At 49.4% G+C, this 23,581-nt stretch overlaps 2 protein-coding genes and 1 pseudogene across 2 annotated transcripts in view; all 3 read right to left on the reverse strand.

Annotated features, from left to right (window-relative positions):
- Window positions 1–23,581, reverse strand: part of RADIL (Rap associating with DIL domain) — an 84,096-nt gene that overhangs the window by 39,075 nt on the left and 21,440 nt on the right. Inside the window, exon 3 of the mRNA XM_044233591.1 lies at window positions 21,394–21,992. Coding sequence (XP_044089526.1) covers window positions 21,394–21,992 — 599 coding nt within the window. The remainder of the gene's footprint in view (window positions 1–21,393; window positions 21,993–23,581) is intronic.
- On the reverse strand, window positions 5,623–6,150 carry LOC122895841 (annotated as a pseudogene).
- On the reverse strand, window positions 8,266–10,660 carry PAPOLB (poly(A) polymerase beta). The gene has a single exon (XM_044233590.1). The coding sequence runs from the start codon at window positions 10,658–10,660 to the stop codon at window positions 8,732–8,734; it is 1,929 nt and encodes a 642-aa protein (XP_044089525.1). The 3' UTR covers window positions 8,266–8,731.

Consider the following 23,581-nt stretch of genomic DNA (forward strand, 5'->3'; position numbering starts at 1 on the left):
CTGCGGTTTGCCTGGCTGGATTTCAAACACCGCCAGCGACTCCGCCTCGCCGTCCACGGTCCTCTTTCTAACCCGGAGCACCTGATCCTTGTCCTGCCCCTGGCCCGCCACGGCCTGCCGGGGGCCTCCAGTCCCACAGGCGGGCAGGTGGGGAGGCTGGCGCCCTGCACCGGGGGGCTGTGCTTACTGGACGAACTTGGGCCCCTGCTCCGCGCCCGACTCCCACAATGTACCCGACAAGCATTTGCACTTGAACGGACACATGACGGCATGAGGCTGTGGGGCCTGGAGGGGTGGGAATGTTCTGCCATTGCTACGGTTATAGAAGTGGATCTCGGGTAGCCAGACCGAAGATGACCCCCACGACCCTTGCCCTTGTAGCGTCACCTGCCCTGAATGCAGAGGGACCCGTACATGTGGAAACCACACGCCCTGAGTGACGGTCTGCTTTAGGGCAAAAGAGGTTTTTGAGTGATCAGTTCACTCTGGGTTCATCTAAAGGGAGATTACCCGGGGGGTGGGGGTGTGCCTAACCCCAGCCCATGAACCTTTAAAAGCCAAGAGGAAGGCAAAGATTCGAAGAACAAGGGAGGGCTGGTCCAACATTGCTGACCTGCAGGGGTGGGGGGCCATGTGGAAAGGAGATGGGGGCCAGCAGGGAAGTGGGAACCTCAGTCCTCTGACCGCGAGGAAACAAATTCAGCCTCCTGACACGAGCTTAGCCTGGGTGACATCTTGGATTTGACCTTGTGGTGCCTGGAGATCCCAGCCACACCACAACAGACTTCCAACCCAGGAGCTGAGGACTGGGTGCCGTGCTTACAGAACGCTATCCTATGGCAAGAGAAAATGAACACAGGCCCATACCACGTTATTACCAGGGAAATCAGGAAGCATCACAACGGCGGAGGCACTGATGTGAAATGGCAGAATTCCGCGGCACAAAAAAGTTTCTATCATGTGAGCAGATTTATGTAAAATTATACGAGTGAATTTGTTAGCATTAAGAGAGGTGGTTTTTAAAAAAGATTTTATTTATCTACTTGACAGATAGGGATCACATGTAGGGAGAGAAGCAGGCGGCGGCGGAGCAGGGGAGGGGAGAAGGCTCCCCACTGAGCAGGGAGCCCGATGTGGGGCTTGATCCCAATAACCAGGGATCATGACTGGAGTAGAAGGCAGAGGCTTTAACCCACTGAGCCACCCAGGCGCCCCAAGAGAGGTGTTTGTTCCCTAAAATACAACAATCTAATCCGGACCAGTCAGCTGACTGTGGACAAGGACAGCATTGCTACTGAAAACAGATACTGGCCGCGCGGGGCACACACAACTGAGAAAGAAACTGTTCAGCCAACCTCTGACCAAAAAGAACCCAGAGGTGGGGGTTTCTGAAGCTACTCTGGTCCTGGAAGCGTCGGTTGGCTCCAGGCAGCAAGAGCAGGGGGGCGGCGAGAAACCAAAGCCCCGGGCTCACCAAGCTGGAGGGCCCACCGGAGAGACCCTCCCCACCTTCCCGCCCTTAAATTCTCTGGCTCGGGCTTCGTAAACTGCTGCTTCTCCTTCTGTCCTCTGGACTCTCGGGGGAGCAGTATTGGAATAATCTTGTCCTCAGCGTGAGGAAGAACTGGCCTGTTCAGACGCAGGGTCTGGGGTCCGCACGGCGGGCTGGTCTGGGCGTGCGTCCAAACTGCTCACGCTCTCCGCCAGGGAGACTGTCCAGGAGTTCGGTCTTTGCTCGCGCACTACTTCCAGCTTGCACTACCAGTCTTTCCAAAGAACCTACTTTTCATTTTATTGATCCTCTCCCCTGCGCGTTTTCTGTTTGCTTTCTGCTCTGTACTGCTTACTTGCTTCTCTCACGGAGGCTATTAGACATGTATTTGTACCTGACGCAGTAGGCGGGGAGCTCACCAGTGTCCAGTCTTCATTCAGTATAAGCATGTAAAGCAATGGCCCTCCTTGGGGGCGCCTGCGTGGCTCAGTCAGTTGAGCGTCTGACTCTTGGTTTCGGCTCAGGTCATGATCTCAGGGTCATGAGACTGAGCCCCGTGTCAGGCTCCACGCTCAGCACGGAGTCTGCTTGAGAGACTCTCTGCCCCTCCCCCCACTGGTGCTAGGACTCTAAAATAAATACAATCTTGGGGGCACCTGGGTGGCTCAGTGGGTTAAAGCCTCTGCCTTTGGCTCAGGTCATGATCCCAGGGTCCTGGGATCGAGCCCCGCATTGGGCTCTCTGCTCAGCAGGGAGACTGCTTTCCCCCCTCTCTCTGCCAGCCTCTCTGCCTACTTGTGATCTCTGTCAAATAAATAAATAAAATCTTAATAAAATAAAATAAAATAAGGGGCGCCTGGGTGGCTCAGTGGGTTAAAGCCTCTGCCTTCAGCTCAGGTCATGATCTCGGAGTCCTGGGATCGAGCCCCACATCCGGCTCTCTGCTCAGCGGGGAGCCTGCTTCCTCCTCTCTCTCTCTGCCTGCCTCTCTGCCTACTTGTGATCTCTCTCTGTCAAATAAATAAATAAAATCTTTAAAAAATAAAATAAAATAAAATCTTAAAAAAGCTATCCCCGTCTTTCCAAATCCCACATCAGCTGCCTCCCCCAAGTTCTGATCCACACTGAAGTCTTTCTTGATCCCTGAGTTACTTGGAAGTGTTTGAACGTCTACATATCTGAGTGCTGTGTGGGAGACAGCCTTCAGTGCTGGGAAGGACCCATTCTCTCCTCCTCCCTAACAGCAGCATGGTGAGCAATGACGAGGTAACACGCACCGCTCACAAAAACTACCTTTCCCAGTCTTCCCTGCAGATCATCAGGGCCACGCGACAAAGGTCCGGTCACTGAGCGAGGACGGCATGTTCCCACTGGGACTTCTAGGAAAGTTCCACGGGAGGAGGATACGGTTGGCAAAGACACTTTTGCCCGGCCCCCTCTTCCTGCTTCAAATGCTGATGTGATGGCAGTGGCCCTGGGATCATCCCGTGCTGGAGGGGACCTTCTGGACTGCAGGCATGATCTAGAATGGTGGGGCTGAACATAGCAGCAGCTGTGATGACCCCGACTACCGCTGCCGGTAGAAAGAAAAGAAACCTGTCTCGGGCTCAGCTCGTTACCTAATGCAGCTCCTGACACTTCTAAGCGACCGCTGTGGTACTGGGTTTTTGACCACAGAATAGTCAGACGTCTGAGAGCATTTATAACTTAGACCAACAATAAAACGAACACTGCTTCATCCCCCTTACTCTTTATTTACGGTTGGATCATGCAGTTTTGTATCCCTAAGTTATACTGCTCTACTTTGTACCCTACTATTTTTCTGCAATTGTCTTGTTTACTCCAGGTTACGAGCTAGCTCTACGCTAATGCATGGAGCTACGGCTCATTTGACCTCACAGCTCTACGCTGCTCGTTGCATGAAGACACCACCATCTATCCGTTCCCCCATTTATGGGTTTGTGGGTTATTTCAAGCTTGAAGCTATTACAAAATGCTGCTCCCAACATTCCTGTACGTGTCTCCTGGTGATCCACGGAACAGAGTCTCTAGGAGAGTGCTTCCGACTCTTCTGACATCATGGCATATGTAGAAAGTGCCATTTACATGCACACTGGAGGAAAATTGGAGGCGTGTAGCACTCTGGAGGCAGCTGCAGAGGGGGCCCGCAGAAAGGCACCTTTAAGGTTTGGGGGACCAGTAAAAAGAACCACAGCAATGCCGCACAGCCTAGTGGCAGAGACATGCATGAGCGGGCCAATGGTGCTGGTTAAGTCCAAACTGTCTCCCAAGGGGCAGAGAGCACTTCCCACTTTCACAGTCCCATGTTAGAGCTCCCCCGGCTCCCCCTCGTCCACAAGCCCACATGTTGTCAGACTGATGTTCTGTAGGACCAGTTGCTGTGGTCTTAACCCACGTTTCCTCACCGCTATGGAGATGGGGCATCTTTCTGTGCTGACTGCATTCCTAGCTCCTCTTCTGAGAAGCCTATGTACTTCTCTTGCCCATGTTTTACTGGGGAGTTTCATCTTGAACAGACTGTTTCTGGCACCCTTGATACAGTCCAGATAGTAATCATTTGGCAGCTTTATGTATTCTATAATCTCCCTGCACGGGCTTGTTTTTCACTTTTCACTCTTCGTTATTTATGACAATTAAGAGATTCTGTGCATCAGTCTTTAATGGTTTCGGTCATTTTTTGGCATCTTCTTTAGGAAACGCTTCTCTATGCTATTTGTTACTGAATAAAATAAAACCTGTTTTGTAATCAGAGACTATGCTCTATGAATCTGATGTTCTGTAATATGCAGAGTCTTATTTTCTGATCAAGCAGGAGGCTAATTTTTGCACACATCCAGGGCTTATTTGAGAATGATACACACTTTCCAACAGTTGGCTGGAAGGTGCTCTAATAGATGTCCAATAGATCAGGGATGACCAACACTGGTCGGTAGGGGAAGGTAACAAACCCAGCCCCGGCCATCTGTGTGCATATTGTGGCCACTTGCACTCCACAAAGCCAGGGTTAAGTAGTTGAGACAGAGACCGTATGGCCTCACGAAGCTGAAAATATTTACTATCTAGCCCTTTATAGGAGCTTGCCAACCTCTCACGTTCAAAACGGTTACCCCTGTCCTTTTTTTTTTTTTTTTTTGTCTGCTTGGTATCAGTTAATGGAAGAGCTGCTTTAAAATCTTTTATGACAATGATACTTTGCAATTTCTGCTAATCCTCACCTGTTATGTTACTTTATGTTGAGGCTCATTTATTGTGTGCAAATAAGTTTCTTTTTTTTTTTTAAAGATTTTATTTATTTATTTGACAGAGAGAAATCACAAGTAGTCGGAGAGGCAGGCAGAGAGAGAGAGAGAGAGGGAAGCAGGCTCCCTGCTGAGCAGAGAGCCCGATGCGGGACTCGATCCCAGGACCCTGAGATCATGACCTGAGCCGAAGGCAGCGGCCTAACCCACTGAGCCACCCAGGCGCCCTGTGCAAATAAGTTTCAAATTGTTCAATGTTCATGGTATATCATTTATTCTACCACTAGAACAGTGGTCACTTTTTGTCCCTAGTTGTTATTGGCTCTGAAATCTGCCTGGGTGACACTGTCACTCTACCGGTCTCTCTTCCTTAGCGTGAATTATTTCCATTCTTTCCTATCTTAACTTTTGGATGTGTCTCTCGTATATAGCATACAGCTGCGCTCAGTTATTCTGTGTAATCCGATGCGCGCTTCTTAGTCAGAAAGTCTGGTCCATTCGTTATGTATAGTGACACATACTTGGTTTCATTTCCACCCTCTTAGACTGTATTTTCTTTTTACCTATTTTTTCCTATGCTCTGCCCCCCTTTTTTCTTGCCTTTTTAAAAAATTATTTATTTATTTATTTATTTCTCAGAGAGAGAGAGAGAGAGAGAATGCACAAGCAGGCAGAGGCAGAGAGAGAGCAGGTTCCCCACTGAGCAAGGAGCCCAATGTGGGACTCAATCCCAGGACCCTGGGATCATGACCTGAACCGAAGGCAGCGGCTTAACTAACTGTGCCACCCAGGCATCCCTTGCCTTCTTTTGATTAAAATTTTTACTCCATTTTTTTTTTACCTAATAAAGGTTTTTTTTTTTTAACCATGCAACACTGTCTTTTATTATGTACGGCTTTTAAAAATTATTTCCTCAATCTCTCCATACATAGGCAAAAGGAAGTATATTGTTTAACCTACAGAACTGGGAAATATTGACCACTGCCTAGAGGAGGGAAAATCAACCCTAAAACAAGCTTAACCAGGAGGCCAATTCATCTGCCGACCTCCAAGAACATGGAGATGAACATGATAGACAGACTGTCCCCATCTGAACCTTCATTCACCACCTTCGATAACCCTTCTTCAGGCCCAAATCAGCAGCACATTTCTTGCCAACAATCATTAAATGTCCAAGAAGACTTTCATCATCATCTTCTGCTACAGAAATCTGGGATATATGTTTCTTGGATATCACCAGAAAATGAGTTGGTGCTTGAGGGGAAATGTCATGGAAAGCAAGACACTGGTCATCCTCAAAAATTATTTTGGCTGGGATTTCCTTGCGAATGATCTTCCCGAAGATTGTGTTGCCACCAGGCCGCGTGCGGCCTGAGCCTTGACAATCTCATCTGCCATCTCGGCCTCCCTCCCACACGGCTGCCCCAGGCAGAACCTGAGAGGAGGGAGCTGCCTAATGAAGTTTTAACGGTTTCACATGTTCCCCTAGCATGATAACATGAATTCTAGACTCAATAAAGTCAAAAATTCCATCAGTGTCTTTACTCTCCTCTGCAACAATGTAAAAGCAACTGAACTTTTTTTTTTTTTTTTTTGAGAGGGAGAGAAAAATGGAGCAGAAGGAAGGGCAGAGGGAGAGGGAGAAGCAGACTCCCTGTTGAGCAGAGAGCCTGACATGGGGGCTCCATCCAGAGACTCCAAGATCAACATGACCTGAACCTAACTAAGGCAGACACTTAACCAACTGAGCCCCCCAGGCATCCCAAGCATCTGAACTCTTTTTGTCAGATTTAAACCCCTTTGCTTGCTTCTTTATTTTTATTGTGTTTTCAATGGAGAAATACATCTGTTTGCAAAACAGCGCTTGAAAAATACAAGGGGTACTGGTTTTACAAAACAAAGCCAACTCCAGTTATGAGACACTATGTACATGTGAAAAAAACTTGTCTGATATTCAGTTAATGAAAACTAGAAAGCTCCAAGTTTCCAATGTGGTTAAACAAGTAGAATTACATAAAACACTTAATAAACTAATTTTTCCGCCAACATGTAAACAAAATGACAAGCTACATTTGTGCCTGGCAATTCCAGCCAGACCCCGCAGGTCTCGGGCACACTTCACCTGACTTACTGTGGCGGAAGGACAAGGTGACTGCACGGGGCAAAGATGTGGGCAATAGGAACACTGTGAACTTGACATCACAAAGTAGGGGTGAAAACAAAGCCTCAATTACTGCAGAGCCTAAAAGGAAGAAGACTATATTCCAACTTTGGAAAGAATCTAGAAGGATAGGGAAAGGGCTTAAGAAATAAATTACGGTTTCACATGAAAAATGCACATGTGGTAGAAAGGCAGGAATTAGGACCAGGCTAACCGGAAAACTGTCAGGCTCACTGTGTCCAAATTAAGACAAAACTTCAATTCATCTACATCTGCGGCCATTCACGTGTCCTAAACATGGACGTCCTGCCACTTAGTTATGAGTAGTCTTTTTTTTTTTTTTTAAAGGAAGGCATTCCTAATCTCTTGTAGAATAAAACAAAAACCGGAAGCTACTAGATATCAAGTGCTTGCTAGGAACTATTTTGTATGTTTCCACATATAAAATTTACCAATAAATTTTAGCGATTCCTTTAAAATAAAAATTGGCTTAAATATTTTGGAGAAGATGCCTTTTTGCTACAGGTTTAAACTGGAAATTAGCTTTACTGTAAGCAGATACTCTGTGGGTGCATACAAAATTTCTCCTCTGTATAGGTCAAATAGCCATCCGAGACTGGTAACTGTTTCCCAATTCATTACTTTCAGTAAAGCTTTCATGAATCAAAAGCCATGGAATCAAAATCCAGTGTTTTGTACCATGTGACCACAGGATTATGGGTTTCACATCATGGTTAAGAATACATTAGCATGCTGGGGTTTGTTTTTTTTTAGGACTCTTACATACAAGCATACCTCGTACATACAAGCAAAGAGAAGGGAGGGGAAGTAAAAGTTTTTTTGTTTAGGACAAATGCTTAAGGACACATGAACATGGAGCTCTGTTAGCTATGAGACAGTATTTGCTGTGTGACTGCTGATTGTACACACTCTAAAACAATTCCACAGATAAAACCAACATATTATTTCTTGATGGCATCCCGGCAAAACCAAAGAATTACTGATCACTGTTTCAGTGTCAGATATATACCCAATGAGCTGACATTTCATTTTAAAGGGTTAAAGCTACGTCATGGGGACCAAGCTAAATGGATGTTTGTGCTTTTTCTGGAGTTTAGTATACACTGCACAAGTGCATCCGGTTTGACAGTTAATAATGAAGAAAAGTCTTTAGGAAAAAAACTAAAACTCATCAAGCTGAAAAACTTAAAATTAGTTCTACTTTCTAATAAAAATATACATAAAGTGCATCATCAGTGTAAGGAATTCCAATACCAGTTTGTATTGCAAATTTTCCCCAACAATGCATCAAACATAAATCCAGTCCAGATGTCAGGCATGGGTACAAATATAGCTGGAGGGCTTTTTCTCTTTTCTCTTTATGGGCAGTCTCCTTTAAAAGTTACTGTAACCGCTGCTGACGCATTTGTAGTAGTACTTCTAGCATCACATACTAACCTGGACCTCTGATCAAATTAGCCAAGTAAGGGAAGTTACCAAGTAAGGCTAAATCTAGCTTGAGTCAAATCTAGTTTGGTACCCTTCGTTCTCCTCCTTTAGCATTTGAAGACAACAGGTTGTGTTGGCAGATATAGTTTATGGACCTTTGAGGTTGTTTGTATCAGTTCAATCTGTCTTCCCAAATTCTTGGTAACAGGATTTGCAGGGAGAGCCGGGATATTAGAAAGTTCTGTACTGGATGTTTGCCACAAGGCCAGGCACGGTCGGAGTAGTTTCTAATGGAGTTGTACTTGTCTCTTTATGAGTCTGTTCCTCTTCTTTTAGTTTCCTTGGTCCTTTATGAGGTGAGAATGCCGACTAGACGCCCACAATAGGATTAGCTATGTTTGTCGCAGTGCTCCCTGATGGCCTGGGTGGATGGTTTACCAGACGTGTTGAAGAAACAACTCTGGCAACTGTGGCCTTTGGTAGTGGAAGGAGGGCTGGCTGTGAGGCAGTCTGAGGAATGCTTTCGCTTGACGCACCCCCTAAGCTTTCGCTGGGAGTCCCTTGTTGCAAGGAAACTTCAGTAACTTGTACGGCGGTCACAGATGCTGCCATTACAGCAGGAGCAGGACTGTTTCTGCCCTGAGAGCTGCCAGTCGCTGGGCCGGTCTTCATAGTGCCAGCAGGTAAAGGCACAGACATGCTGTCTTCACTGTCTGTAGACAAGCCAAGGCTGCTGTCACTCAAAGCTGTTAAAGTGACACCTTCCGTTGAATGGGTTTTCCGTTTCTGAAGCACATGATTAGGCAGCAGTTGATGAAGTTCCTTTCTTCTTAAATGCATTGCAGCAATTTTCATATCCATCTCAAACATCTTGCTATTTATTGCTTGCCTATAAACTGTATCTGTGAAAGACTGGATATCATAGGTGAGATCAATACTGAGAACGTCAGAGTTTTCTGGCCTTTTTAACACTAACCCAATCACCCACATTGTACGAAATTGTTCCTTGTCAGGATTTTCTTTAGGTGCTGGAAATGACTGAGGATTCACATGCGCCAGAGTAATAAATTCATTCTTCTCCAAGCTTCCAACCAGGATTCGGATTTTTGACTCCACCAAGCCCACCCATTCTAGATGTTGTTTTTCTGTTGGTGCACTTGCTAGGAGTACAATATAATGCTTGTACTTTTGAAAGAAGCTTCGAGCTTCAAAAAGCTTAGACCACTCTGCCTTACTCAGCAAAATTTCATGTGTGATAGCAAGCCCTTGTTTAAACTCCTCAATCATGACCATCCTTGTTGAAACAGACACATTGTATGTGGAGTTCTGCTGTGGGTACGCTGGTGTGATTATGGGCATAAGATGGTACCTATCACTGGGATTTACTCTTGGGTCCCATACAGGCAAATTAAGATTCCGCTCTTCAGGCTCTTTCAGTAGCACTGGATTTGGCCATTCCCATTCAGAAAATACCAAGAAAAACTTACGAACAAGAGTTGATGCTATTGCATTTGGGTAGAGCTGGCAAGTTCTCGCTACTAGCATGGCCCAAGAAACACCTCCCAGGAATCCTAATATATTGGAATAGATATTGTGGCATTTGGCCCACAGTTTGATGGCTCTGAGAGTTAACCTGAAGTTGTCAATGTTTGGAACTAGATGTAAAATTTCATCTGTCACCCGGCAACCGTTAAGGCTTCTTATGCATCTAATATCTAAGTTTTTAAGCAGACTGTCATCTCTTAGGTCCAAATCTTCTGGAATAGTCTGCAGTGCCAACCTAGCAAACAAAATATCAATCTCTATACCATCAAAACACAGTTTAATAACTGGTACAAAGGCCTCCTCAACAGCCCTTAAATCTTTTACTTCTTCGTGTAATTTCAATTTGTCATAGAATGAGGTGAAAAAGTCACTTCGATCAACATGTCTCGGCGCAACGCACAGCGCATCAATGTCAGCGCCTTTCGTGTGTACTCCTAACCTGTATGAGCCAAACGTAAAGATTTTCCCTCCAACATTTTCAATTACAGCTTGTGGAAGGCTCTTGCTTTCACTGATTTCTCGTATCCATTCCTTTACCAGATTATTTAATTTTTCCAAAATTAAAATCCTGCGCTGCAGTTCCTCTTCCTCTTCAAAAACCCCAAAGGGCTTCAGGGTTTCAATTAACTTCTGGGTAAGTACGCAGTCAGTCTCCTTGGGGGCTGCTAAGCTGATGGGGGAGGAGATGCCATAGCGCTTGGGCGGCGGCGGTGTCTGTTGTGATCCCGGGGTTGTCACCGGAAACGGCATCATCTCTAGCGCCGGCCCTGCCACGCCACGTCCCCCGCCACCTTGACCTCCACGGCCGCTGCCCGGGTCATGATCCGCTGAGGCGGGAGGGGCGGGGCTCCTACCAACCCAGGTCCAACCCGCTCCCGCACCACTCCCGCCGCTTCAAGCGCCTCCCCGTAGTCCCCTCGGCCCCAACATGGCGCCCGGGCCCTCAGAGCAGCGTTCTAGAACGGCCACGCACAACACGTATGCCACGGCGCCTGCGTGCCGCGCGGAGCCTCACGGGAGTTGTAGTTTCCGAGGTTCCGCCGCAAAAACTCCGACAGGTGTAGGTAGTCAGGGGTACGCCTCGCTCTCGGCTTCATCCGTACTGGTTACACACACCTACCGTCCAGCCCCTTGATCACCATTTTCCCATACACCTCAGATCGTCTTCCTCTCCAGGGGCAGCTTCGGGTGGCCTTCGCCCTCAGGCGCATCCTTCAGAAGCCCCTCTCAGTTAGGGTCTGCGGTGCAAAGTACCTGCGTTGCGTCCTCCGCGGCCAGGTGCCTGGCGGGTGGTGTAGCTGGGTCTGCAACTCCGGGCTGCCAGTTCTGTTCTTCCCAGCTGCCGCCTCTGGTTTCTATGGTCTCTGTTGAGAAGTGCCCAGTCTGGCTGACCTGCTCCCCTGTCCTTTCCTCTGGCAGCTGCAAAAATCCTCTGTGCCCTCAGTCTCCTGCGGTGTGACCACCACTAGGTGTCAAGGGGCACACGTGATTTCTGAATCATAAGATTCGTGCTTTTTATTCTATGACCTCAGGAAGGAACTCAGGCATGTCCTTAGAATATGCTCCCCACACTGTTCTCTTGATTCTCTTCATGTGGACAAGCGATAAACTTTCTCATTGGGTTCTCCATGTCTCTTACCTCCTGTTTCCTCCTGGGTGGTGATCAATTCTCCAGTTGTTGTAGTTAGTCTCAGCTGTAGTTAGTCTGCTGTTTAAGCCATCGCGGAAGCATCTATTTAAGTACTTACATTTTTAATTACTGGAAGCATTATCTTGTTCTTTTCCACATATTCCCTCCTTGGAAGACATTCTATTACTTCCTGTTTCCTTTCCACCTTTTATTCAGTAAACATTTCAAACTTACTTATTATTCTATAACTAGCTATAACTATTACTAATGGTCCCAATTCTTAATACTCTTGAGTATTAATTCTTAATACTCTCGAGAATCTGAGTCTAGCTTATTTTCTATGGACTCAGACAGGCATTGCTTCAGGGGTCTTATAATTTTTGGATCGTAATCTCATCTCTGGTGAGTCTGGGGATGCCTGTGTGGATGTCCTTCCGAAGAGGAATCGTTTCGTCCCTATCAGATGTCCTTGTATGCTATCAAATTGTACGCTGTAATTGAATTCCTTTTCCAAGGACTAGCCAGATCACCTGAGTAGTGTGATTCTGAATCCCAAAAATACGTTAAAGGAAGAGTGGTTTTTTATTCTAGGGAAGAGTTTTCCCCACCCAGAGCCCAGATCCAGAAGGAGAACTCTCTGTCACCTTCTTTCACCAGCTATCGGATTCTTCCTCTCCCATCTTCTCACTCAGTGTGTCGCCCTTCAAGAGTTGCAACCATATCCAGGGGTTTCAGTTCCCACTCCCTGCCTCTTTAGGTCCTGAAGTCTCTCTCTCTTTTTTTTTTTAAGATTTTATTTTATTTGACAGATAGAGATCACAAGTAGGCAGAGAAGCAGGCAGAGAGAGAGGAGGAAGCAGGCTCCCTGCTGAGCAGAGAGCCCAATGCAGGGCTCGATCCCAGGACACTGAGATCATGACCTGAGCCAAAGGCAGAGGCTTTAACCCACTGAGCCACCCAGGCGCCCCTCTAGGTCTCTTTCTTGGGCAGCTGTTAAAGTTTCTTGATTGCAAAGACCGGCAAATGCCTCCAGAACAATCATAACATAGAGAGCCAGCTAAGAGTCTGAGGTTTCGAAGTACCTCTTTTTGGTTTCTTTTCACCCCTGCTGATTTACTTTATTTTCTTGGGTACTCAGCTATGCATCGTAAAGGAGATTCTTTTATATTTCAACCAACACTTCCAGGCACTTTATATAGAAAGATTTTCTAGGGTAAGTAATCCCAACATATTGCAAGAAACAGAAGTACCTATTTTTCTACCCATTTCAATATAGTTTGCATGCTCAGCATTCCAGCAACACAGCTATCAGTAAGGTCTTTGGTGACTTCCATGTTGCTTAATGCAATGGATCAACCGTCTGCATCTTTTTTGACCTATAGTAGCCTCTCCTTGGCCTCCATGGCACCACGCTCTTTGTGCTGCCACGTATACCCTGAGCCTCCCCTCAGGCTAATTTGCTGATGGCCCCTCCTTTACCTGGCCTCTAAAGTTGGTGTTTCTCTCATTTCGATATTAAGCTCTCATTTCTCCTTATTGTATGTACATTCACTACCTTGATCTGTATTTTCACAGCTTTAAAGATTTTATTTATTTATTTGACAGAGAGAGAGATTACAAGTAGGTAGAGCAGCAGGCAGAGAGAGAGGGGGAAGCAGGCTCCCTGCTTAGCAGAGAGCCAGATGCGGGGCTCGATCCCAGGACCCCAGGATCATGACCTGAGCTGAAGGCAGAGGCTTTAACCTACTGAGCCACCCAAGTGCCCCTATTTTCACAGCTTTAAATATCATCTATTTACAGCTTAATTTAAGCCTCTGTAACAGACCCTTTTTAAAGATTATATATACACACACATACATACGTATGTATGTATGTATGTATATGAGAGAAAGCACATGCACACACGAGAGAGGACAGGGGAGAGGAGCAGAGGGAAAGGGAGAGAATCCCAAACAGACTCCACCTGAGCACACAGAGAGCCCCACACAGGGCTCAGTCTCACAACCCTGAGATCATGACCTGAGCCGAAACCAAAAGACGGACACCTAACCAACTGAGTCATCCAGATGCCGCATGACAGACTGCCTTCTGAGCTCCAGATCTGTATTCTGACTTCCTGTCTACCATCTCCATTGAACATCTGAAACTTAACCTAGTCCGAAGAGAGCTCTTACTCCTCCCTCCGTAATTTGTTTCTCTCTCAGTTATCATTTTAGTAAATGGCATCTCCACAAATGCGCATGCCAGCAACTGGGGAGTCGTTCTCAACACCTCCCTCTTTCTCAAACTCACCATCGAGTTCATTTACAAATATTGTTGATTCTGCCTCCAGAATATATTTGGGGTTCATATACTTCTCTCTACCTGTTCTCTCACAACTCTACTTGAGGTCACCATCAACTCTCATTTAGACTCCTATAATAACTTAATTAACTGCCTATTACGGACTTTTTCAAGTATTTTCTATGAGGAGCCAGAGTGGTGTTTTAACCCCTTCAGGGACCTCCCATTACACTTAGTCTAAAATCTAAGATACCCAACAACCCAGGTCGGTCTTCCCTGACCATCTCTCCAGCCTCGATGCCCACAGCTTCCCCCCATGCTCCAGCCACACGGCCTTCTTCCAGTGCTGAAGGCACTGAAGGCAGTGCCTTGCCTTTGCTTCACCGTCTGCACACAATGCTCTTCCCTCCACCCAGAAAGCTGTTCTGGCTCCACAGGTGTCCACTACTCTTCACCTGGTTAACGTGTTGTCATTCTTGAGACTGGCTTAAAATTTACCTCCTCAGAGAGAATTTTCCTAACCTTCACGCTCGACTAGCACATGTGCTTTTCTTCCACAGCACTGACCACAGTTGGTAATTACGTTTTCCATGTGATTGTTTCTTTGCCTTTGCTTCCCACTAGACTCTCTGTTCCATGAGAACATGATCTATTTGTTTTTTCCCGGCTATCTATATATACACCCGGTCAGGCACCAATGGAGTAGTGCTCAGCAAACATTCGTTGACAAATTAATGAATGAGCACGAAAAAGAAAATCCTTTCTCCTTTGAGTCACTGGTAATCAACATCCAGAAGACTTGTTTCTTGGATTTTGATTAGGTAGAGGTCAGTTTCCGATCTACACATTGCAACCCAATTCATTTCGGGGCTCGGTTCGCAGCTACTCATCCCAGTAGGCTACAGGGAGTTCCTGTGGCCTCAGGACTCCAGCAGCCCACGACACTACAGCACCTTTTGATGAGGGAGGTGTCCGTGGGTCAGGGGCTCATACTCTGCCTGAGGATGGGGAAGGGCCACACAAGGAAGTACACCACTGTCACGGCAGCCTCTCTGGAAGAAGCTGGGGTCCAGCAGTGCTTACTAGGAAACCAAATGGACATGTCTACAAGCCAGAAGTTCTGTTTCTGGAGAATACCATCAGAGAACTCTGGATGGACCCTTAAGAGGGTGGATGTGCCATTGTTCATAGTAGGATGAAGCTGGATGCAACCTGAGTGCCCGTGATTTGGGGAACAGATAATGTGGTGTATGTAAATACATGTAAATGAAGGAAAACTATGCCTCCGTCAAAAGCAACAAACTGAAATTTACAGCACCACAGGGAGATATTAATCTTATCAAATCTTATCAAAGTTTAAACTTTGATAGGGCACCTGGGTGGCTCAGTGGGTTAAGCCTCTGCCTTCAACTCGGGTCATGGTCTCAGGGTCCTGGGATTGAACACCACATCGGGCTCTCTGCTCCACAGAGAACCTGCTTCCCCCCTTTCTCTGCCTGCCTCTCTGCCTACTTGTGATCTCTGTCAAATAAATAAATAAAATATTTTTAAAAAAAGTTTAAACTTTGATATAGTCAAATCCATCTACCTTTTCCCCTTGCAGTTTGTGCCTTTTAAGCCTTCTGTGAAGTCTTTCCTTCTTTTAGCTGAGGCCAATTATCCAAACACCAATTACAATATCCTTTCCCCACTACCTAGGAGGCAATCTACATTGCACCAAATTCCCATTGGGTCAGTCAACATAGGTCTGCCTCTGCCTTCTCTATCCTGTGCCCTCCATCTGCTTGGACATTCCTGCCCACATGTCTGAATTACCATGGTTTTAAAACACGTCTCAGAGCTGAGGAGGTCAATAGCCCCCATGCTCATCTTGTTCAAACCGATCTTGGGCATCTAGAACAGGTTCCTTTCACAAAGATGGACTCAGTCTGTGCAAGGACAGCACAGCAAAGGAAGGTGAACTTGGGCCTCACTTACTGCTTTCACTCCATACGCATCCGAACATGTGTTCAAGATCTCTGGAGACATTTCTGCCACTACAACCATCAGAAGGGAAAAAAGGAGTCAACTAGCATTCTCTGTTTATTATTATCTAAAACCAGTGAGAGACGCTGTGCTATATGATTTAAATATATCCCCGGCAAGCTTTCCCCAAAATTATAAGACCCTTTTGGGAACCAACAGATATCAACCTGCTTTAAATGTTAATAAAACATAGTTGTTAGTATGTTAATACTTCTTGGATATGCTTCATGTGGTTGGCTGGACTAAATGAGGTTCCTCTTTCCATTTAACCAGATTCAAAATTTTGGTTTTATGTCTACCCGTTTCAAGACAACTTTAAAGAGGTTGATCTGCTTTGGTGCAATTTGGTACAACCCAGAAGGGATCAAGAACCAGTGGATTTGTTATACCAGGCACAAATGCTGGCTAATGGGTTTGGTTTTTTTTAACATACTTCTTCCAGAATTTTAAAATCAGTTTCGGTAAAACTGTAAAGAGGTTTTAGAAAATGAGTTAAGTGTTATTTATAGAATCACTAGTTACTAGTGACAAGCAATTATCACCCCCTCTCCCCATGTGAGCATCCCAGTTGGGGGCCGAACAGGAAGAAAGATGAGGAACCGGGGATCTGAGGGCTGCCGGATGTCTGGTGTTCCTGCTCGTCCCCCCACCCCGACACCTGACCCCTCTGGCCCCAGCACCCCGAGGGAGCCCGCACACCCGCACACAAACTCCCCTTTCACTGCCCAAATTCCTGCCCTGCAGTGTCCACACTGGCCACTTCGCCAATCCCTCTAGTTTACAGCTTGTCAACATTTTACACCAGTTCTGACCTCCCACTGTGGGTTTGGAGGTAAGCTTTGGAGGCTCCCTGTATAAAGTGGCCGGAAGTCCCCGGGGAGGCGAGGGTGCTGCTGGCCGGGCCCCCAGTGGGCGCGACCCAGCTCAGGGGAATAGGACTGTTAAGCCGCCTCTAACACTGCACTTCTTTGTGAAACTGAAGGTTCTGGACTTTTTAAAAATCTACACAAGGAATTAAAGATGAGACAGGGTACAAGCAAGTAACCATTCGACTTTATGTTCTCTTTGAATTAAAAATTCTCAAAAATGTCTTTTAAGCTCAATGACTTCGGACTGATAAGAAGAGTTAGCAGTTGTCTTGCTTTTCACCAAACCACGTAAAATAAACTCTGCCCACAATGATTCTATCCCTGCGACTATGCTCAAAGGAGTCTCACTCAAGACTCACAAGGCAGGGGCGCCTGGGTGGCTCAGTGGGTTAAGCCACTGCCTTCGGCTCAGGTCATGATCTCAGGGTCCTGGGATAGAGTCCCGCATCGGGCTCTCTGCTCAGCGGGGAGCCTGCTTCCATCTCTCTCTCTCTCTGCCTGCCTCTCCATCTACTTGTGATCTCTCTATCAAATAAATAAATAAAATCTTTAAAAAAAAAAAAAAGACTCACAAGGCAGTCACCCCCCAAATAAAAGGAGACGAAAATGGCCTTTTATCCTGAGAGAAGTTCCTAAAGAGCAGATTCATTGCAGAAGGAAAATGTCAGAAGCACGGGGAGGTTGGGGGATGTGTGAGGACAGAATTCATGGTGCACAATCCATGAGTGGAGACAGCAGAGGGCAGCCCCAACATTTCTGTCACTGGCAGGGGGGTGGGGGGGCCCAGGCTCCATCTGCCCATCTGTGGATGGAAAGGTTTAAGGAACCACACACCGAAGTCAGGTGCTCAGAGTCAATGTATCTGCCACCACCGGCCACTCACACTGGGCCTGAAGGAGAGGGGAGGTGGGCAGCTTGTACCGTCAGGTGCCCAAGGAGCATAGTCACTCAAGCGGCAGCTTGGACGAGGGACCGCCGCCCCATCAGCACACCACCCTCTCTCCTCCCTGTCCCCAACCCCCAGCAAAGAAAATGGACTCTAACTCTGGAGTCTTAGACACACGTGGGAAGTGGGACTCAGGGAGGAGCTTGCTCCCCTTATAGGCAGCAGTCCTTCAACAGGCACTTAATGAGCCCCTACTGTATGCCCCACACTGCACAGACCCTTGTATGGTGGTTGGTCACAAGCCCCGAGGCCGAGAGGCCCTACAGTGGCATGGCCAGCACACCTCGGGTCAGAGGTTTTAGACCCACTCTAAGCTTTCCTCCTTCACAGAGGACACCCGAAGCAGGGAAGGAGCCCCATGTGCAGGGACTGGAACAATGCTGAGCCTCCGAGGCCCACGCAGGCCACACAGAAAAGCATCCACGGGCAGGAAAACAAGCCCCGCATGTCACCCTTAAGTTAGTGGGCTTTCAAGGCACCCAAGTCCCTCCGTGAGCCACAGAGAGCGAGCATGGCCTGAGGACCATGAAGGCACATGGCCACGTTTCCACATACAGGAAACATTGACCACCGGCCCCAGTGGTCAAGCACTTGCTGTGGCCAACAAACTGAGCTCAGGCCGCTGGGTCCAAACTGGTGCTTCCCAGTCCAGGACCAGTTTGCCCCCAGGGACACCCGCTAATGCCAGAAGACATTTTCGGTTGCCACAGCGAGTAGGGGTGTTGCTGGCACCTAGCGGGCAGAGGCCTGGAACTACAAACTACCCTCCGGTGTACGGGTCGGCCCTCGCAGCAAACCACGGACCGAAAACGTCAGTGAGGCCAAGGCTGAGAAACCCAGGCTAAACACACCCTTCAGTCCTAGAGACACAAAGGAACCTTCACTCTCCCCCTCCCAAGCCACTGATAGAGACCACATGGCCCAGCTGTCACCCCTCCCCAAAGTGTGCAGAAGCGATCACTATCTCCGTGTCAGTGACAGGACCCAGAGCCCTGTCCGAAACACCAGCCTCCTGGGAATACGGGAGTGGGAGAGGCCCTGCTGCCCCGCCTACGCAGCCGCCTCTCTCCCGGAGCGGATGCACAATATTTTGATACTCTGGAAATCAGGGGGAAGCTGGCAGCTGTGAAAAGACAGTGTTTATGAAAACAGAACCCAGAGTGCCTGAGCGCATTACTATGGGTGCAGAGCAGTGGTCCAAAAGGTGAAGGGGAGCCCCAGGAAGCGCCCGGCGCACCCTTTCACGCCCTGATTCAGAGGGGACCCCCCTGAGTTTGCAGGAAGAGGGCCACTTCCGGCTGCTGCTTAGCTCCAAAGAGCCACCAGGACGGCCCTGGACACTGGCTAAGCGAGCCCCGACCCCCAGGCCGCATGAAGTCACATGCACGCTGCACACACTGGTGCACACAGATGCACACATACACACACATGCATATGTGCACACGCCGACGGTCCCTTCCCTTCCCCACCACTCTTCCCAGACGAGGTAGACTGCTGCGGCTCACGGGAAGAGTAGGGACAAGCTCGCCTGCTTCTGGGGGAAGAAGGAGAGCAGAGGAGCGTGGAGCCCTGCAGTGCAGGGGAATTCAGCCGGGTCCTGAACACCAAACGCCCCACCTCAGCAGGCATTGCTTGCCCCTGTGCATACATCCCCCCATCCCCTCCACACCCCGCCCCCTGCAGCCTCCTGGCCACACACAGGCCAGCTGAGGCGCCCCCTCTCTAGAGGACAGGCAGGCACAGCAGGGGCTGGGGGAGGTGGGGTTCGGCAGGAGACACTGGGCTAAGTCTTCCCGAGCAGGCGGACCAACAAGCTTGAGATTCCTTCTCATTATCGGACTTGGCCCAGAATCGTCAACACACACAGAATGTTCGCTGCGGCTCCTGGGGGGCGGCTCAGACGACCCACAGCCTCCACATGCCTCCCTGCACCGTCTTGCCCATCACGGACAGGGCGGGGTACAGCATGGTCAGGGGTCCCAGAGTGCCCAGACCACACCCTAAGGGAAGGCCGGCAGCAAAGGCCAACTTCCCGGGGTCCAGGAGGCCTGCTTCAGGCAGGTAACACAACCCGTTTCCAGCCCGGAGAAGTGTGTCAGTGAGACCGCTCCCTGTCAATAGACTCTTTATTTGAAAGGTTTTGCAAAACCAGCACCAGGTTGAATAGGCTGTGGGCAATCAGGCCTTCTCTTGCCTCGACTCACATAAAAGGCAGGCCATCTGCAAGGGGCTGGTGAAGAAGGAGAGAGTCCCATGTCCTATAGATGGCATCTGGCCCCAGGGCCCCACCAGCCATCACCTGTACGACACAGAGCAAGCTTTCAAAGGCCCTGGCCGGGCACCCAGGGCAGAGTGACCCCTGTGCCCTTCACTCAGCAGAGAAAACACCAGGGCAGACAGTGACCAGGAGCTGAACACCAGTGAAGGCTCTCAGCAGGTCTGCCTGGCCTGGTGGGAGGCAAGGCAGGACCAGATAAAAAACCAAAGCCTGGGCCTGCCGGAGGGCTGGGGAACTCGGGGTGCTGGTCCAGGGAGGCTTGGAAACAACAATACAAACTACACCCAGGCCTGCTTGTGATTCTCACCATGTGCCAGCAACTCCCAGAGCCGTCAGGGGTAACTCCCCCCGCATCAGAAGGACCCCAGCTCTGTCCGCAGCTCAGTTCTGCCTAGGAGCACACGGAACAGACTGCTTGCCACATACAGGAAACACTAATAACACGCAACTATGACCCCCTGCACGTCTGCCACGCACCATGCTAAGCGCTTTACTGTATCACTAACACCCATGATGCTGAAGTCATGGCCCCATTCTCCAGATTGGGAAACCAAGGCCACAAGAGACAAACTAATTTGCCCAAGGTCACAGAGGGCCACTGCTGCTGAATGTCAACCATGGCCCCCTCTGGACTGTGAGACTCAGAGGTTCCCATCAGGCCCGAGTGACCCCAGCCCCTGGGAGACCCAAGGACCCCCACCCCACCCCCTGCTCATCTCTGCACACTGAAAGTACAAAGCAGGCCCCGGAGCAGAAGCAGGGCTAGAGAGAATGAGCATTTGCAACACCTTGGGGACACACACAACAGGTCAGGAGGGCTCAAGGCCCCTTTCAGCCCAGGGACATCATGAAATCAAACGACAACACAGGGCCACATAGAACAAGTCCCTTCTTTACATAGAGCCACCATTTTCTCCAGGAAATTAAGAAAAAAACAAAAAACAACTTAAAATACATTTAGGAGTCTTTCACGTTTGAAAAAAATTATTGTTTATGGTGTTCACCTATTAACATAATCAACTTCCCACCAACCGAACAAGAAGCAGACACAGAGCAGCGGCCCATAGGCCTCCAGCAGCCCCAGGCAGCCACAGACCCAGGCCCACCCAATGCACCCCGTCCCCTCTGGAGACCCGACTTCCTCCCTTGTCCTTCCACCGGCTCGTCCCTGAAGAGTCCAGACTTCTCTAACGCACCCGCCACCCGCCGGGCCCCAGAGCACGTGGTGCGCCCGGCTCTGACCACAAGACTAAAGCACCAGCCCCAGTCCAGCAGGAGAGACGGACCGCAGTCTCCACGGCAGCTTGGATTAAAGCGGGAAATCTATGACCTTAAACGCCGTGATAGAGCACACATACCTTCCTGAGTTTTCCCCCAAACAGAGCTCCGAGCCTCTGGCTTTCTGTTCTCCCCAGGCCAGCCCCCGCTTTCCCTGAGGCTTCTCCCCCTCCTCACCTGCGGTCATGGTGTCCACGTCCTTGGCTGCCAGCTCCTCCACGTCAGACTTCTTTCTTAGCTCAAACCTCCGGGACAAGCCTTCTCGGGGTTTCCACAATTCCTGGATCAAGAGGGGCTTCTCGTTATCTCCAAAGACCCGAAAGCACTCAGCCTGCCACTGCTGCCCCGAGCCGCCGGCCTGGCCCACCACGTCGCACAGCACGTACTGGCTGGCGCACTCGGGGCTCAGGGCATAGCGCTCCAGCGCCTCCTTCACCAGCTCCTGGGCGCTGGACATGCAGGTGGCCAGGACGCTCTTATAGTGCGTTCCCGTGCAGACGCTGTCCCCGAACACCTTCAGGACCCCAGGGGCCGAGAGCTGGGTGGAGAGTTCCGCGGGGTCGTCGCTGGCACCCAGGCTGGAGAAGGTGGTGTCCAGGTCCCGGTACTTGTAGCTCAGCGTCCTGGACAGCATGCTGGACAGCAGCTGGCTCTGCCGCTTCAGCTTGCTCTTGGTGGGGGGAGACATGATGAAGTGGGTCCCATAAAACATGGCGGGCCCGTCGTCATGGACAAGGGCAGGTGGCTCTGGCCAATGGCACGGAAAACACTGTGTCCTGGGAGAAAAACGTCAGGTGGGTTAGCATCGACCATCGAGTGGCAAGAGCAAACGAGGCTCAGGTGAGTCTAGCGGACATAAGGGGTCATCCAGGGCCTCTCGTCCCAACCCAGCTAGCAGCATGCTCCCTCTGGCCACCAGAGCACCTAAGTCGCAAGGACCGCAGGGGACAAAGCAGGTTTGAACAGCCTGAAGTGCCCTTCAAGGAAAGCCATTACTGGGAAGCATGAAGAGGTCACCAAGAGGTAAGACCCGCTCTGCAATGGGGTTCTGATGTCTGCGGAGAGCCAGGCGCATGCGCCCTGTGGCAGGCAGCCAGGAAACAGGCCGCGGGCACGTGGATGAGCAAACTTGTCCAGCAGAATTGCGACAGGGCTGGCGCTGTCCGTGGGAGGCAGCCCACAGAGGGCAGCAACGCTCATTGCCTTAAGCTCAGCCTCTCCTACACCATAGCCCCTAATACGGGAAATTAATCACAAGCACCAATGGAACTAAGAAAACGGGCAAAGACACGGACACATTAACAGAGTGATCGGACACCCGGAACACAGATCCCCCAAAACGCGGCTCCTCGATGACTGGTCCTGGCTTGGAGGAGCTGCCTCCCTGGGACAGCTGCTCTACAACGTCCACGCGATCACAATGGACACAAAAGGGCTCTTCCAGAACCAGCGGAGGCATGACTGGAATGTATGCATCCCACCCACCGCATCCAGCCTGGTATTCAGCCATACAGTCCAGCGATACAGTCTCGCTGGACAAATCAGAAGACAGCTCTGGGACACTGTGGTGTGTCATAAAATCATAATTCCATGCACCTAGAGCTCGAAGGGCTTAGGATTCTAAAGAGAGAGTTTACCAGGCTCTCCCTGCCCAGGAGCTATGGGAGCAGGAGGGCAGCCTCGGCTTCCTAAACACCGAAGCTTTGCAACAAGTCGGGGACACTGAAAAACCACAACCCTCCATCACCCAGCCACCCTACATTCAACTCCTGTGCTCATGTCCTTGCTGAAGAAACAGGAGGCAGACTAACCCAGAAAAGTCTATCCTCTCGAGGCTCTGCAAACAATGGCCCAGGTCCCAGTGAGTACAGCAGTGGGCCACTGCCTTTGGGACAAATATCAGCACTCACTCAGCCAGTGTCTGCAGTCCTGACCCACTCCCGGTTCCATAGGCACCAGAGAAGGCTTTCTGGAAGCGAAGCTGTATGCTTAGGGCAGGAGAAAGTCACTGAGGACCCCCTCCAACCAAAGACCCACACTGACCCCAAGGGAGCCCACAGAGGACCTGTGCTTGGGCCTCCTGCTAGCCGTCCTCTAGGCTTCCGTCACGTTCTCTAAGTCCCTCACTCCATCTGGGATGGAGAGTCTGGACGAAAGCGTGGAAGCAGACCTGCCATTCAACTCCTCTAGGACCAGCCTGGGTCTGTCCGCCGCACCCTCAGAGAATACCAAATGCTTCAGAACCTTCTGACAGCTTCATGCGCCAAAGGCCAAAGACGAGGTTCCAAACACTGACGCCTGCCCCTCCGGGGCGGGCGGGGGACACTCCTGTCCTGTAGCCTATCATTCGTGCCCCCCACCCCGC

The sequence above is a fragment of the Neovison vison genome, chromosome 14, assembly GCF_020171115.1.
Source record: "Neovison vison isolate M4711 chromosome 14, ASM_NN_V1, whole genome shotgun sequence".
Taxonomy (NCBI): Eukaryota; Metazoa; Chordata; class Mammalia; order Carnivora; family Mustelidae; genus Neogale; species Neogale vison.

Excerpts from the sequence above, each read along its gene's own strand:
- PAPOLB (XM_044233590.1), bottom strand. The coding sequence starts at position 10,660 with ATGATGCCGTTTCCGGTGACAACCCCGGGATCACAACAGACACCGCCG.